At 36.8% G+C, this 18,267-nt stretch overlaps 1 protein-coding gene across 1 annotated transcript in view; it reads right to left on the bottom strand.

Moving 5' to 3' along the window:
* LOC115222686 (WD repeat-containing protein on Y chromosome-like) overlaps positions 1-18,267 on the bottom strand; it is a 69,286-nt gene that overhangs the window by 10,417 nt on the left and 40,602 nt on the right. Inside the window, exons 15-22 of the mRNA XM_036511515.1 lie at positions 17,844-17,952; positions 16,674-16,780; positions 13,930-14,033; positions 11,817-11,874; positions 7,785-7,893; positions 5,494-5,656; positions 3,626-3,777; positions 2,001-2,182 (exon numbers count right to left, since the gene is read on the bottom strand). Coding sequence (XP_036367408.1) covers positions 2,001-2,182; positions 3,626-3,777; positions 5,494-5,656; positions 7,785-7,893; positions 11,817-11,874; positions 13,930-14,033; positions 16,674-16,780; positions 17,844-17,952 — 984 coding nt within the window. The remainder of the gene's footprint in view (positions 1-2,000; positions 2,183-3,625; positions 3,778-5,493; positions 5,657-7,784; positions 7,894-11,816; positions 11,875-13,929; positions 14,034-16,673; positions 16,781-17,843; positions 17,953-18,267) is intronic.

The following is an 18,267-nucleotide window of genomic DNA, read 5'->3' as shown; positions in this document are numbered from 1 at the left end:
CAGCGGGTCACCTTCAGCTAGTATATATATATATATATAAATGTATATGTCTATGAGTGTGTCTTTATGTTGATGCTTGTCTCCTCCACCACTTGACAACTGTAACTTAGCAGACCATTGTGTAATTCAGGTATTACAAAAGATTCTAGATTCATATGTGTTTAAAAAACATTTGTATTAGGGAAGTGATTTGTTGTGTGTGTGTGTGTGTGTGTGTGTGCATGCATGTAGAAATGCATGCAATTTGAAATCAAAGATGGTAACGAAAGAAGTGACCTTGGGTATATCATTCATCTTTTATCTTTTACTTGTTTCGGTCGTTAGACTGCGGCCATACTGGGGCATCACTTCGTAAGTTTTTAGTCAAATAGTTCGAACCAAGTACTTATTTTCATTTTAAGCCAGGGTACATATTCTGTCAGTCTCTTTTGCTGAGCCGCTAAGTTATGGGGATGTAAACACACCAACACTGGTTGTCAAGCAGAGGTGGGGAACAAACACAGACACAAAGACACAATACACACACACTGGCTTTCTTTCAGTTTCCGTCTACCAAATCCACTCACAAGACTTTGGTCAGCCTGTGGCTATAGTAGAAGATATTTGCCCAAGCTAGCCAGACAGTGGGACTGATCCCTGTAAAGCCATGTGGTTGGGAAGCAAGCATCTGACCACACAAAATGTTTTTCCATAAGAATAAGGTCCAAAATAAAGAATCAAGGCACAGTGTCATGAAACAATGAACTATAAAAATTCATCTTTAAATTTTCTTAATAAAGAATAATGGTATTTATTCCTGTATAAAATTCACCTTTATTCCAGACTTTTTAAGTCTAAGAATTAGATATGTACATAAGGCTTAAGAACTAAACAGTACTCATTTTGGTCTGACTCAAGTGCATGGCCATATTAGGGGGTTCATTATGTTCCATAAGTATGCATCAAATATCTACATTTTATGTTAAACATTTCATGATGTTACAACAGTCCCTCCACATAGCCACCCAACTGGAGGCTCTGTTGACCACTGGCTAACTGTCTTTGCTCACAATAAATAATATGAACTAATCTGAAAGGACAGCTGATATTGGTAGCAATAAAGCAACATTTTTTTTCTTGTTGTTTTCATTCAGACAAGAATTCAAATACAGATGGATATTTTCAATATTATCAACACAATTTATGTTCCACAAAATTACATATGAAAGTGGAAGATTTTAAAATAGTTGTTATTTTCATTTACTAAAATTTTAAAATGTTGTGGTTTCTATTTATAAAGATTCTGATGTAACAGATTTTTTTTTAATCAAAAAAATATTTTTAAATTAAAGAAAAGGTCAGATGCTGGTTCAAAACAAAAACTGAAGATCATTTTTCTTTTAAATCCACAAAAATGTGAGAAGAGTTGAACCGGTTGAACCGTCCAACCCATGCCAGCATGGAGAACGGACGTTAAACGATGATGATGATGAGGATGATGAATGTCTTAATCATTTTTCTTTTAAATCCACAAAAATGTGAGAAGAGTTGAACCGGTTGAACCGTCCAACCCATGCCAGCATGGAGAACGGACGTTAAACGATGATGATGATGAATGTCTTAATCCATAAAAAACCTTTTTCATTAAATGAAACCAACTGACTTATAATGAAAGATGATATGAAGATCCAAATTTTGCTAGCTGCTACCCAAAATTTCAGAAGAGATATTTTGAGTCGAATCCTATTATTATTAATTTAACTTCTGAAGCTTGATAACATAAATACTAGTAACCCTTTTGAGGAAAATATAGAAATGGCAGCAGCATTCACTTCAGTTTTCGGTAGCAGCCATCAAAAGTAATTTTTTTATAGGAAAATATCTTCAGACTTCTGAGATTAGTGGAAGGAAATGAAGAAGTCATCTACAAATTGGTACTTAGGCCCAAATTCTTGCAATAGCTAAGTATTGTCATTTCTACCTTTTTTTCCAAATTAAATCTTAGTTAAAATGAATGGTACAATTTGTTTTTATTAATAAGATGTTTCAAATACAAACATGGTGGTGGATATTCTTCTGCCTTTACTCCACAATATCCATCAATATCCCAGGCATAGATAAAACCAAATGTATCAGTGGAAAATAACACTGTATTTGAAGAATTCAATGCCATACTGGTGACCATAGCTCCCTTTTTCTGACACTGTATAAAATACCAAAAGAAAAAAGAAAAATTGTCGTAAATGAGTATTACTTGAAACTGCATCTAATAGTATGACTCTGGTTTGAGAGTTCCAGAGTTTTGAAGAATGTGGAACCACCGCTTAGCCACTATTGTTCCTAGGTCTACAGTGACCTGGAGTAGAAGCACTTGTGTGGGTCCCAGCCATGGGTTAAATAGCATGTAACCACCTGAGCCAGGGTACATTGAAATCATGGGATGCGGCATGGTGGATGTGAACTATTTTGGTAAATGAGTCTTATTGAGTCAAAGGTGAACATCACAAGATGCTGAGCAGATGAAAAGACAATAAGCTGGCAACAGACAGGATCAACCAGTGCAATTGGAAAACTAAGGCTATCATCTGTAGTCATGGCATGCACAGATGAGAGATTTCACCTAGCAAAAGACCAATATGATTAATACCCAAGCTAGACATTCATGCCTCATTGCTCAATTGGAATGTTTAGCATTGAAGAGTTACACTGGTCTGAGCAAGTTGCCTAAATGAGAGAGAAATAGAAAAGAAGTTGTTTTGGGGAAATAATGATGAAATTAAACAAATTCTTTTTATATACAAAACAAATTTGAGGTTAAATATTTCAGAAGTGCCAACCACAAAGGAAACAATATGGAGGTATTGATAATTTAATACAAGGAACATTATAACCCAATTAGTAATAAATAAATGTGATAACAAGAAGAAAATAATATTAGTTACTGACTAATACTATTTTTTCATTTATAGAGTATGAAAGACAACTTCAGACACATTTTTGTCTTATTCTCATCTCTTCATCAAAGTATAAGTTCCTTAAAGCCACAACATGTTTAGAGCAGTCTCTTAAACTTAAACTTACTGGAAAAAGGAAAAAAAAAGTCATGGATAAAACTAGTTTTTTTATTTATTTTTTTTTTTTTACCTCATTGCATATCAATTTCTAGTTAGCTTTTTTCCAACAATTATTTCTTTGAATATTTTTAGAAATATTTCATAATTATCCAAAGTGTATAAAGTGATACGACGGTGCAACATTCAAAGAAACAACCACACAGTGCAGCAAAGAGAGAAAGCAATTTGAAAACGGATTGAATGATGGGTTGAATGTTCTTTCTCTTTATGTTAGGAAAATTGTGAAGGAACTCCATTCTAATTATGGAAACAATATTTAGACAAAAATTTACAAAGTAGTAAGCTTTCAATGTTGTATTTGGAATTTGGGAAAAGTACACTGCTTCATGAGAAATTCTTTAATAATTAACATTCTACTTCCAAGTAATGGCTTTAAATGTTTAGAGACCTTGATGTATATAAATAAGTGACAGGAATGTGTTCATCTGGATAATTAAACAAATTGCAAAAGCAGAGTTTCATGATAACCAAATATTGATATTTGAAATGTAAATAATGAATTTCAAACTTACAGCAGAGAACTGTGCCAGAAGCTGGCCATCATTGAAAATGTTCCAAAAATGTATACAAGAATAGGGTCCATTAGAGATCAGTTGTGCTTTACATGGATTGGATGGTTTGTAGTCAATAAACAAAAGTTTTTTTATACTCAGGTCACCATCAACTGTGAATAAAAATGTGAATAATGAATAATAGATAAAAAGTTAGAACTAAAAAAATAGTTAGGAAATTTTATTTAATTACATGAATCAGGAAATCCATTTCAAATTAGAAAGCTTAATATATCAAGCTCCAGATTTTTTCTTTCTTACATTTCAACAAAGGTTGAACTCATGAATTAAGAAACAGTGTGAGGCATGTCACCAATATTTTGGCTAATAACCGGCAATATGTTAATACTTCTTCCGGAAATACGTAAGAACAAAAATTTGTGCTTTTAGAAACTGAAGTTCCACTTGACTAAGAATGGTAAGTTGTGGTACAAACAATGTTTTTATAAAATCCTCATTGTGTTGTGATCTGAGAGATTGATTAATACCATTTTTTTTCATGTAATTTAACATTATACAAACTTTCAGATATATACATATATCATCATCATCATCATCATCGTTTAACGTCCGTTTTCCGCGCTAGCACGGGTTGGACGGTTCGACCGGGGTCTGAGAAGCCAGGGGCTGCTCCAGGCTCCAGTCTGATCTGGCAGAGTTTCTACGACTGGATGCCCTTCCTAACGCCAACCACTCTGTGAGTGTAGTGGGTGCATTTTACGTGCCACCTGCACAGGTGCCAGGGGGGTCCGGCATCGACCACGATCGGTTGGAGCTTTTAACGTGCCAGCGGCACGGAAGCCACGTTCAGATGGTGCTTTTTATGTGCCACCGGCACATATATATATCTTCATGATGTCTATGTATGTATTTGTGTGTGTGTGTTTGTGTGCTTTTACAATTTGTATGTGTGAAGGCATGTGACCTAGTGGTTAGGATGTTGCACTTGCAATTGCTAGATCATGAGTTCGGTTTTCAGACTGGGCAGCATGTTGTGTTCTTGAGCAAAACACTTCATTTCAAGTTGCACCTTTCGATCAGCTGGGAATGATGGCCTTCTACCTAGCCAAGCGAGATGATGTTATTCGAAGGGTAAAACAATGCAAAGTGCATTGTGACCAGCGATGTATAACATCATGTGATAGTCTGGTTGACCATGTGATATATATATGTACCAAAAAATATAGCACAAAGATAAGGTTAAAAAAAACAAACAAACACGAAATGTATTGGGCTGAAGCTCAGGAAATGGGTAAGGATGAAAAGAGGGAAGTATATTTTACATCATTTCAAGTACTCACTCAACTTTTCTTCTGAGATAAACAAAACGAGGAAAAAAAGGAGAAAAAGAAAAGCACTAATATATATATTGCCGGTGGCATGTGAAAAGCACCATCTGAACATGGCTGATGCCAGCGCCGCCTGACTGGCGTCTGTGTCAGTGACATGTAAAAAGCACCAACTGATTGTGGCCGTTTGCCAGCCTCCTCTAGCCCCTATGCCGGTGGCACATAAAAAGCGCCCACTACACTCTTGGAATGGTTGGCATTAGGAAGGGCATCCAGCTGTAGAAACCTTGCCAGATCAGATTGGAGCCTGGTGCAGCCTTCTGGATTGCCAGTCCTCAGTCAAACCGTCCAACTCATGCCAGCATGGAAAACAGACTTTAAACAATGATGATGATGAACTGATACGTATATGTATGTAGGTACTTACATATGTAAGTATGTATGTATATATGTAGTTATGTATATATGTGTCTATGTACATATGCATTTATCAAAGATTTATAGAAATCAGATTTAGATCTAAAAGAGAATAAGTTTTACTTGAAACATTTTGATATTCAAACGGCATTGGAGCTCTGAGGTGACAAAATATGTGACCAGACATAAGCTTCCAGACGATGATTTCCCCATCATAACTTGCTGTGGCTAACATATGGGAAGCAGACTGAGCAATGCAGAGAATCTCTTCAGTATGGCCATTTTTCTGTTGAAAGATTGAAATAATTAATGCAGGGCATATGCACACACGATACAATGTTCAATTCTAAATTTGACAGTTTGCACAAAAGGAAAAGAAAACACAATATTTCTTCCAAAAATAAAAATATTTTTAAAAAATCAAAAAATATCAAATTAAATTATGGCTAGGAACAGTTTACTTAAATAGCTGCCCTCAGCTTCCACCATGGTCTCAAGATGGTTCCCAAACCTGGCAGATGTATTCCTCACTGCATCCTTGGGAAGGTCTTCAAAAAAATTCCTTCATCTTGGCCGCCAGCTTGGACTTGGTATTGCTGACAGAATGACTGATGTCTTTCTCAATCAAGCCCCATACATAGTAATCCGTCAGATTACAATCAGGGCAATTAGGAGATTAGAAACTGGGACCAGTGAAGTCGTAGAAATTCTCAAACCACTTCTGACACTTTCTGGAGGTATAACAAGGAACCGAATTCTGCTACTACACACATGGACTTCCAGCAGCAAACCTCTCCAGCCAGGGTTTAACCATGGTCTCTAACAGCTTCACATAGCTGTCTGAACTGAGCCCAAGATCCTGTTCAATAATGTGTGAATGAATTCCACCATGCAGATGCAGCTAGAATGCCTGCTGTGTCTCTTCCTGCTAGCCATGGCTTTTGTAGTCTCTGTTGCAGTTGTCTAGTTCACATCCTACAACCTTTCTGTGTTCACAGAGCATTGAGTAACGGTCATGTTGTTGGCATTTTGATATCCAGTGCGAATCATCACACTTCAAATAACTCTTTTCCAATATTCAGATGGCTGCCAGTCTTCTATGTCTGTTAATCTTTTCTCAGTTACAACTTCAATTTTTATGCCCTCCAATGCTGCTGACATCATATGTCATACTTTTCTTGAAAAAAAAAGGGGACACAAAAAAATTGTGAAATTTAGCCCAAACACCCTGTACACACATTCAAATGAAATAATAGATCCAAGATGATAGTTTCAACTTGTTTTCTAGCATACTACATTCACCATTGATAACTCAAGGGACATTAGCATATCACTTTGTTGCTTCTATAAGCTAAAAACTACCTATTTTCTGGTCAAATAGCTCAGCATTCTATTTTAACATGGTGAAGCCAAGTTTCCTGACACTTGGCATCATGTCAAAGGCTGTACATTTCACAATTGTTGATGACTTGGCTCAGTGATAAAGCATAGATCTGCTATGAAGTTTCAAAAAAGTACAGATCTCCAACAAAGTTCCAATCACCTGGCAACTTAGATCAGCTCCATTGCAACCACTTGTTTTGGTTTGATGCTAATTGATTGCTGTTTTCTCAACAATCTAAAAGTCAACTAATATAGCAACTCTCATATCAACCAAGTTTTAGTTATTCACTATTTTTCACCCATTTGTGTGACCAGAGAGGAAGCAGTAGTTCTCAATCGTACACTGGTTATATAAAGTGGAACACAACGTTATCTCTCTCTCTCTCTTTTCCTTTGGTAGAACAGAATACAGCCAAAGCAAACTGTTTACTTCCCCTCTCTTCATAAAGAGTTTAAACAGAGTAGAACCAGTCATTCTACTCTTGTTTCCATGGTACTTAATACAATGCCCGTTTCAGTTGAGTGAGGCATTAATTTGCTGTATCTCTATTCCAACAGGTCATGTATATTGATTTCTGTTACTTTTACCTCAGCAGCAATTTTCTTTTTTGTGTTTGTACACATGTAAATCAAGAAATTTATTTGAGGAGAATATGTATAATGCATCTTTCACAGTATGTTTTAATCAAACCTTGTTTTATAAATGAAAATTGTTACCACCTGCTGTGTGAGATACTGTCTCATTTCAAGTTACACTTCACAAATGTTTGACAGAAAATATGTGATGTTTAACTACATTGAATAAAAATGCAATTTAAACTAGTAGAAGTCTATCATCCAGTGATATATAGAAAATAAATGAGAAGTTATACATTTAGTTTATTAATATTGCCTCTCTCAGGTATCTATAGGCATAAAATCTAAGACAATAATATTCATTTAACAGGTAAGATTGAATGAGTGATCACCATGTCATATATTGTGTATTAAACAGAATTATGTAGATAATATGAATATAATAAATATCTTACAAGGTCTTCTTCCCAATTCTTTGATGGATGATGCACAAAGTGGACAGTAGAATCAAAGTTATCTTCATATATATTTATTCTTTGGTCCCAACCAACTGCGACAACATATCTTCATAAAAGAATTAGATATGAAAAGATTTTACACTAAAGTTTAACTAATAAACTGATTGAACTCAAAAGAATCAAAACAACTGAACTAATTTCAATAAAACATCACTTGCCACCATCTATATCTCTCTCTTCCTTTACTCAACCATCTCATTTATACTCTGATCCCTATCCCTAGTGAGTATGCCCGGCATTTTGCCACTGTCTCTATCCCGTGGTCTCCCACTCTCTCTCTCTCTCTCTCCTGCACTTACCTCAGGTTGAGCAATCGTGTATTTTCTGTCTTCATTCCTGATCTTTCTCTCTTCAGCCAGGTAACCTTGTACTTCCTCTACAGCAAGACACCTGTTTCTGTCTCACTATAACCCTTTCATTATCACCTCCACCATTGCCTCCTCCCTCCTTGAAAGTTGTTTTTTTAATGTCTTGCAAGTTACATGGTGACCCTGCCAGTGATGGTGCCACATATAAAGCATCCAGTCCACACTGTAAAGTGGGTGGCATTTGGAAGGACATCCAGCTGTGAAAACCATACCAAAACTGACCTCACCTGTGCTTGTGCCATGTAAATAGCACTAAGTCCACTCTGCTGTGTGGTTGGTGTTAGGAAGGGCATCCAGCTGTAAAATTCCTGCCAAAACAATCACAGAAGCCTGGTGCAGGCTTCGGCCTAGCCGGCTCTTGTCAAACAATCTCAGCCATGCTAGCATGGAACACAGACATTAAATGATGATAATGATGATGATGATGATGATAATGATGATGATGATGATAATGATGATGATGATTCAATGTGACATTCAGCTCTCATTGCATTATTTTAGGAAATAACATTAAAGTTTAATAAGGTGTTCTTTTGCTGGAAAAATAAATTCTTTTCAGCATCACTCATTCTCTCTCTATATGATGTAACGTGTGGTAGGAGGGAGCAATTAACCAGCCAAACAACTAACAAGTGAATCAGCTTTTATTAAGTAGAGAAGAATGTTACCCATCATATGATGGGTGACTTTATAAGTATACTTTTGTCCCTATGGTTACTATTATGGAATATGACATAACAGGCAATAATTATGATTCAAATTTTATCAAATCCATTGCTGCTTATACAGGATGATGAAATGAATACTAATTTTCAAACAAAAAATATTTAGTAGTAAAGATTATTTGCCAACATAACATGGCAGTCCTGGTTTAGGATGAATGTTGCTGTAATTTAGCCCCAGGAGACATCGACTCCAGCTGGCTATACGACACGATTTGTGTCCTTATATTTTCAAACAAGGGAATCTAGCGCCCCAACCCAGCTCAAAACAATATCTGTGTATCATGATTTCCAGGTTATTTCCCTTCATCAGCACAGAATAATTGTTTGGCTAGAATTGGTGCTGCCAAATTCCTGTTTGAAATATATAGTTTTCAAAGTGACAACTAGTCACTGATTTATAAGTTAGAAAATTATTATTTTTAAATCTCACAGCATGAGATATTCAGCAACAGTACTTTGGAGTAAAGATTATTTGCCAACATAACATGGCAGTCCTGGTTTAGAACATCAAGAAATCGCAATACACCGATATTGCTTTGAGTTGAGTGGGGGTGCTAGATTCCCTTGTTTGAAAATATAAGGACACAGATCATGTCATGTAGCTAGCTGGAGACGATGTCTCCTGGGGCTAAATTACAGCAACATTCGTCCTAAACCAGGACTCCCATGTTGTGTTGGCAAACAATCTTTACTACAAAGTACTGTTGGTGAATATCTCATGTTGTGAGATTTAAAAATAGTAATTTTCTAAAAAGTATTTACTTAAAATAAGATAAATTAAAACAAAATTTTTCATTAAGTTTTTCCATAATTACACTTGTTAAGGTTTTCTTTTCAAGTTATAGCCAGCACTGATTTGTTACAATGTTTAGTATCTGAATACAACTAATATAAGCAATGAGTTAGTGGATGTTTAATGGGTTGGATGTGGTACTGAAGAAAGAGCAATAACTCCAAAAATGTGTATATACATCTATTATCTTTTTTTTCCATCTTTGATTGCATTGTTGTTTACATTAGACATTTTCGGATATGAAACATTGTAACAAAATCAGTGCAGGCTCTAATTTCTGTAGAAAAATCTGAAGAGATAACTTTAAAAAGTAACTGAATTGCACTGCTAACACAGGTGGGACATAGTATTGGACTCGTTAGCCTTTAATATGCTTGTAGTATATTATGATTGCATATCAAAATATGATATCCCTACAAGTAATTGATAATTACTCTGGCATTTACTTCCTCTCTTCTTCTTCCCTCTCCTCTTCCTCCTTCTCCACCTATCATCAAGCCTAGTATGTACATTTATTCTGCATCGCTTAAGTTAACTATCTCTGTATCTCTCTTTCACTTCAACTCTCTTCTTCTCTCTCTATACAATATAAAGTGTGGCTGGGTAAACCAGCCAATCAACATTTATTTAAGGTGGATTGGTTGATATAGTTATTGCTGTGTGGGGATAAATTGTTAGGGGAAAAAAAAAACAGGCAAAGTTAAAGTTCTATTCAAGTTCTTGGAGATTAATGGTTAGAGGATTCCAAAAAGATACTAACCTAGACCAATTTTCTTAAAGACCAGTATTGCATAACATAGAAGAGTAAATCTTTGGTATATTTGGCTTTTGTGGAAGCCATACTCGCTGTAGTGATGGTGTGTGTGTAAATGAGAAAGAGGGGGAATGTTGGAGAGAGTGCAGCTTCTTGGAAATGGGATACTCTACTCTTTTACTTGTTTCAGTCATTTGACTGTGGCCATGCTGGAGCACTGCCTTTAGTTGAGTAAATCGACCTCATGACTTATTCTTTGTAAGCCTAGTGCTTGTTCTATCGGTCTCTTTTGCCGAACCGCTAAGTTACGGGGACGTAAACACACCAGCATCGGTTATCAGGCGATGTTGGGGGGTGGGGGAGGACAAACACAAACATATATATATACATATATATGGCGGGCTTGTTTCTGTTTCTGTCTACCAAATCAACTCACAAGGCTTTGGTTAGCCTGAGGCTATAGTAGAAGACACTCGTGCAAGGTGCCATGCCCAGAACCATGTGGTTGGTAAGCAAGCTACTTACCACACAGCCACTTCTACGCCTTTTTGTTTTGAAATGTTAAAATAAAGGGAGAGAGGGGGAGAAAGATTGATTGAAGGGTGAGGAGAGGAACTGGATCTGGACTTTAAAGATATTGGATGAAATACTGTCAGGGTTGATTGTTTTATTAGTTTTTGAAGTGGTTTGAGGTGCTTTGCACATGGTATGTATATGTACATAAGAGTACAGAATTAGATGCAAACCAGGCAAACATGAATGTTCTGTTCGTAGGGGAGAACATCCATGTTTATGGAGCCATCATGGTTAAGGATTGGTCAGTAGGAAAATTACACAAATTTGGTGGAGACCCTTTTAACAAGGATCCAAAATGATTGGCTGCAGTTTAGGAGGTAAAAGAAATTGTCCAGGGGGCAACTTTTGTATATTAGAATGGTATTCTTGTAGAACTTGTAGTGGTAGGTAAAAGTTGTAAGGGTAGGTACGGAAACATGTTTATCTAGAATTAAAAAAGCTATGAGGGTGTGATAAAAAGTTTCTGGCTTTGGGTAAAAGAAAATACAGGAGGATCAATTAATTATGATTTTATCCAACATATTTCCCTCCCAGATTCATGCACGTATGGCGTTGGACCTTCAGTATTTCTATGCCCTTTAAAAGAACTTGGAAGGTTGGGTCTCCAACAAGGTCTTTCGCGACACCCTTAAAGCCAGGAATTTTTCAACACCCTCTCGTACATTAATTTATCCGATTTGGCCAGATATTTCATGCTCAACTCCATAACAAAAGTCATCTAGTTCCTTCTCAATCACAATCTGCTTAACTTACTTGCTTCGACGATTCATTTCTATATAAATCAGGTCACAAATTTCAGCTGGGTCACATTCTGAGAAAATCATGTTATTAAAAAAAAATAATAAATAAAATAAAAAAATAAATGAACAACAATAACAGCGGCGGTGCCGACGACGACAACAATAACATAAGAAAGGAAAAAATATATTTTGCTTAACATTAATTTGAGATGGAAAAGAAAAAGGCATTTAAAGTTAGAAAACTTTTAAAAAGAAAACGTATTACACAAATAAATAAGTCATAGCAGTGATTATAATTTTTATAATGCAGCTTTAGTATTTGTTTAAGTAGAACATTTTCTTAAAATTCCTCAAGTGTCATAAAGGGTGTTAGTAAGTGGATTTTGAACCTATCCTTAAATAAAGACATTTCTGACAAGGTGCACCCCAACACTCACAATAAGGTTCTTGCGGTCAGTGGATTTAAGGACCCATCACTCATATGGATCTAACACCCACAAAAGAAAGTGCTGCCATAAAGTCTTCAGGTTTTCCCCATTTTTCTCACTCAATATGAAAACTTGCATGGGAAGGGTCTTCCTTAGATAAGCATTTCATACAGTCTTATAGATATAGATTATTCAAAAGTATTACTTAAGGGTTTTGTTTAGCTATATAACTAATGTTGAAAAGATACTAGGGAATGTCCCAAAGCCTTGCACAAAGGCAAGATGCTCATGTAGGGTTAGCCATGAGTGCCCAGTGAATGGTCAATGCAACACTGAGACCATGTTCTACAAAGCAGAAGTGGTGGTGCCCAACAACAGTAGGAATGGAGGGACGCATACACAGAAATATGTTGCTGTGATGAAAGACTTGTTTAAGGCTAGAATAAAATATCACAGGTCCTCTTTTAGGATCAAGATGGTCACAACATTAAGTAATTAGCCAACTATATATGATGATTAAAAAAGGGAAGCCATGCAAAACTAACTGGAAGCTAATGGAAAACAGAAGGTTCAAACTTTGCTTAGCTGAGAGGAGCATAATCTTAAAAAGTTTTCACAGTCCAGGTGCCTTCTTGAACTCAGAAAGCGAAATTTTTAGTTGCTGCTCTCACGACAGAAAATTCGTTTTGGGAAATGAGGTGTTCTCCTTTTGAAGACAAAAGAACGGAAGAAAAACACATGCAGGTACAACTGCCTCTCTTCAGCTATAATGGCAGGCAATGCTTTTTTTCCCTCTCAGAAAAGGTGTTTTTTATTTTTTCATTTTTTGCACCACTAAGGCTATGTGCCTCCAGCCAGCATACTCATTAATTCATCAATATTGTCAAGTGCAATAGTAAAAGTGAAACCAATGGTAATTTTGTAACTGGTTATATACCTATTTCTTTATTACCCACAAGGGGCTAAACATAGAGGGGACAAACAAGGACAGACATAGGTATTATGTCGATTACATCGACCCCAGTGCGTAACTGGTACTTAATTTATCGACCCCGAAAGGATGAAAGGCAAAGTTGACCTCGGCGGAATTTGAACTCACAATGTAACAGCAGACGAAGTACTGCAAAGCATTTTGCTCGGTGTGCTAATGCTTCTGCTAGCTCGCCGCCTTATATACCAGGGATATACTACTCAACAATATATATATAAAGTGATTATTTGTCATATGAAACAATTATTATCTTAATGAGTGATTCTGGTCATAAAAAGCAGAAGGGACAACCTATATTTTAAATTAACTATAAAATGCAGTAGAGATTGAGTTTGGCTTTTGGTACTTCATTTAGAAATCCGAACATGTTTTAATTTTATTCTATTCCATCAGCAAGACACAGTCTACACATTAATGTAAGATTTTAGAAGGATTAGAGATATGGGAATTAGATAAATGGAACTTAGATCATTAAGGATAACATCTCAAAAGAACATATGAACCTTAAGCAATTAATATTTATAACATTAATATTTTCCTACAGCAATTCTACAGCTTAAATTTGTCAATTTATATTTCAACTTCCACGTTGCTACAAATGTGAATCAATGTTATCACACACATTCTAATAGCAGAAAGACTTAACTATACTTCAGAAAGAACTATACAATAGATTTTCTGCAAAAACAAAAAGCAAATATAAATACCATCAATAAGTTCTTCCTTTTTCTTCTTGGTAAGTTCTTTTAAACAAAGCCCACTATTGTAGTTCCATATTTTAACATTTCCATCTTGGCCACCAGTTATCAATCTGAATACAAGCAAATACAGTAAGGTCTCTCAGGTGTGTAAATGTGTGTAAATGTTATATTGTCACCAGGTGAAAGAAGTGAAATTGGATGTGTAACAAGATAAAAAAAAATGAATTTTTTTGAAAAAAGAAAAAAAGGAATGTGAAGGAATCTACAGGTGCAATCAATGAAAATACTATATGGTATTCTGAGACATTCTCAGTGCAGCATATTCATCTCGGTTGAGAAGATTTAGAGTAATCAGTATTTGAAAATGGAGATAATATAGTAATGCCTTGTGCCGGTGGCATGTAAAAAGCACCATCCGTTCGTGGCCGTTGCCAGCCTCGCCTGACCCCGTGCCGGTGGCATGTAAAAAGCACCATCTGTCTGTGGCCGTTTGCCAGCTCCGTCTGGCACCTGTGTGGGTGGCACGTAAAAAGCACCCACTACACTCACGGAGTGGTTGGCGTTAGGAAGGGCATCCAGCTGTAGAAACACTGCCAGATCAGACTGGGCCTCGTGCAGCCTCCTGGCTTCCCAGATCCCAGTTGAACCGTCCAACCCATGCTAGCATGGAAAGCGGACGCTAAATGATGATGATGATGATGATGATGCTGATTAGAACATTAATAATATGACTGAAGGGAAATACCCTAAGCGAGTATTCTCAATACTAAATACAAATACAAATAAGGTTTAACACATGTATTACTGTGAGTTGAAAAGCTTTGATTAACTAGGATTATTGCTGCAATTAATAGACAAAAAAATCTTCTCAGTGTGCTAAAAATCTGAGAGCAAGGGAGATAAATCCATGTTGATTAATCATGTTTAGAAAACATAGAAAGTGTATTAGGGGTGGGGGGTGGGGTCTTCAACATTGTCAGGTGAAAGTAACAAACACATTTCAACCATCCACTTCAAACTGCATTTTCATGTTTTCCTATCCTAAAATTTCAATTTATTGACTCATTTTCCTGTTCTTAGCTTCCAGGTTGTTCTGTCAATTACACTGCTTATACAATGACATTGTTCTGAATTAATCATCTTGTAGTTTGGAGATTTCAATGCTGTGATTGTTTATTTTTTTTAGAATGACATTGTAGGGTAGGTGTGAGAGGCTGGATCTGGCCAGTTTGAACATAAAACAAGTAGAATATTTGGGCAAGATATGGCCAGATAAAGCCTTTAGCATTCAGCTTATTCTGTCAAATGTAAAAGTTATTTATTCACATTGTTTTGAATTAATCATGTATTATATCTCATAGCTTCAAGATTTCAGTGATGTGATTGTTTATTTTTAGAATGACATTGTGGAGTAGTAAGCAGAATGTCTTCCACCCCACCCAGCAATTTACAGATATTGGATTAGCCACAACCTGTAGATTTTGCAGGAGGGTAGGTGCTGCTGGGTAAACAAGGGCAAGCAGACATTGATTTGGAACACGAGAGTTTGTCAATCGAATACACAAACACACACTGGAGATGATGACCAACTACACTAGAATGGATTATAAAAGTTGACTGAACAGACAGATATACTATCACTGCAGCAGCAGCAGCAAACGCCACCACCACCACCACCACCATATATGTGTGTGAATACACACACACATACATACATACATATATATATATATATATATAACAAGTTACTATGAGGTCTCTTCTCTATCCACTTTGAAGAGAGGTTATAGTCTGAAGAAATACCAAAAAGCTAAATACTAGATGGACATGAAACTCGTGGTAGGCTGGCTATAACTATCTTTATCTAATATGTGTGTGTGTGTCTGTGCATGAGTACATGTATGCTTGTGACCCCTCATCTTGATATCACATGGTTGTTGTAAATGAATGTCATTCATTTCCAATATTCTGTGAAGACATGTCTGATCATGGAGAAGTATTAACTTGCTTGGAAACAGGTGAAGGTTGGCAACAGGAAGAGCATCTGGCTGTAAAGACTCTGCCTCAATATACTCTGCCTGACCCATGCAAGCATGGAAAAGAAAAGAAAATCGTCGTCGTTGTCGTCGTCTAACATCTGTCTTCCATGTTGTCAGGATTCAATGACCCAGAAGACTACTTTCAAGCTCCAGTGCTTTTTTTTTTGGCATGGTTTCTATGACTGAATTCCTGTCCCAATGCCAACGGCTTCCATTTCCATCTATCAATTTCACCCACAATATAGCGGTCCACCCTCTGTTACAGTAGAGGACACAAGCTGACAAAGCCCACAGAGAGGGACAGAGCTCCTTGCCACATGATTCCTAAGTGAGCTTCCTCATCACACAGTCATGTCGGTAAATCTTAAATTATTCAGTCCCTTGAAACTTGAAACAGATACAATGAGCAGAAGCCAAGCAAACAATCACAGTCTTCAGATGATTTATGAATGTCTACTGGGTATTTAGTCTGTAAAAACCGATTAGATAGATAGAGTGTTTGTGACATAAAAGATACTGTGTACGACAAGTTAAGGTATCACAAGAGAGGTACAGAGTGTGAAAAACATAGGTACAATACAAGGATACATATAGGATGCAAATAAACTCAGTTTATTGCTATAAACAGGAAACTCACTGCCTGAAGTTGGATTAATGCAATTTCTAAATGTTTACAGATGTAAGCAAGAGTTTGTAAACTGAGATTCTCACCTTCTTAAACTTTCATCAAAATTCATGCAAGTGATAGCTTTTTCTCCATGCGCATGACCAAACTGAGAAATAAAACTGCCACTTACAACATCCCAAACTTTTACCTCCTGTAATCAAGAAATATTAAAATTATAACTATATCGATACGAGTGATTTAGAATACATTGAAATTGTATTTGTTACTGAAATAGTTATCACCAAACATCCTGTCCTATTACACATCTCTCACTCACTCCCTCCATTTCCAACTTGGATAGCCATGCCTCCCCTCCACAGCAAGACACATGTCTCTGTTCATACTCTGATCCTATCACCACCTGACACAAAGCCACCTTCCTCAATACTTCTTCCTTCTCAGTTGAAGGGTCTTGCAAGTTATTTGGTAATCTCACTGCTGCTTGTGCTGCATAAAAAGCACCCAATGTTCTCTGTAAAGTGGTTGGTGTTAGGAGGAGCATCCAGCAATAGGAACCATGCAAAAACAGACAGTAAAGTTCGGTGCAGTCCTCTGGCTCAATAGCTCGTTGAACAGGCAAACCCATGCTGGCATGGAAAATGGGTATTTGCTGCCATGGATAAAAGTGCATCATGTCACATTACATCATCATCATCATCATCGTTCAACGTCCGTTTTCCATGCTAGCATGGGTTGGACGGTTCGACCGGGGATCTGAGAAGCCAGAAGGCTGCACCAGGCTCCAGTCTGATCTGGCAGTGTTTCTACAGCTGGATGCCCTTCCTAACGCCAACCACTCCGTGAGTGTAGTGGGTGCTTTTTACGTGCCACCAGCACAGGTGCCAGGGGAGGCTGGTAGCGGCCACAATCAGTTGGTGCTTTTTACGTGCCACTGGTACAGAAACCAGACAAGGCAGCGCAGGCATTGGCCACGTTCGGATGGTGCTTTTTACGTGTCAGTGGCACAGATACAAACATGTAAAACCAAACACATTTCCATTTTTAATATCATTTAATATCACAACACACTATTCAGCACTGACATAGAGTTATTCCAGAATATTTTGACTGGTGGATATTTAAATTTCTCAACAGTTTCTTATAAAAATTAAGAGAGTTGATGTGGGAAAACTGGAAAAGAGATGAAAATCAAAGGACACGAAAGAGCAGGAGTAAATGGAATATGTTTTTTTGTATGAAAAATATTTACTTACAGATCCTTCTGAAGAAGTAACAATATGCTTGAAAATTTTATTGTACTTGATACTGGTTACAGGATCTGAATGGGATGTAGCAATATCAAATAGTGACAAAAGGCACGGCCTGAAAGAGAGATAGCGGAAACTCATTCAATGGAAACTCAATGAGCTTTAACATGTATGTACACATTGCACATACATTACACACAGGGATTACACTTTTATGAAATATATACAGAAAATGAATCCTAGAGAGCTGACTTTCTGGACGAATTGAACACAGAGGTTAGTGCAGGGACGGGTGTGATGGAGACAATATAGAGGACAAAAAGAGAGATGAATGAGTCAAAAGTGTAGAGTCTGAGTTGAGGTGGCATAAGAGTAGCCATCTTGGAGTAACATAGACCATTGTAGTAGCAGTAGAAAAAGCAGAAAGCGA

This window comes from Octopus sinensis, linkage group LG20, assembly GCF_006345805.1.
Source record: "Octopus sinensis linkage group LG20, ASM634580v1, whole genome shotgun sequence".
In the NCBI taxonomy this organism is placed as follows: Eukaryota; Metazoa; Mollusca; class Cephalopoda; order Octopoda; family Octopodidae; genus Octopus; species Octopus sinensis.
Note: the sequence above shows the minus strand (reverse complement) of the source record. Positions and strands in the feature narration are given on the sequence as shown.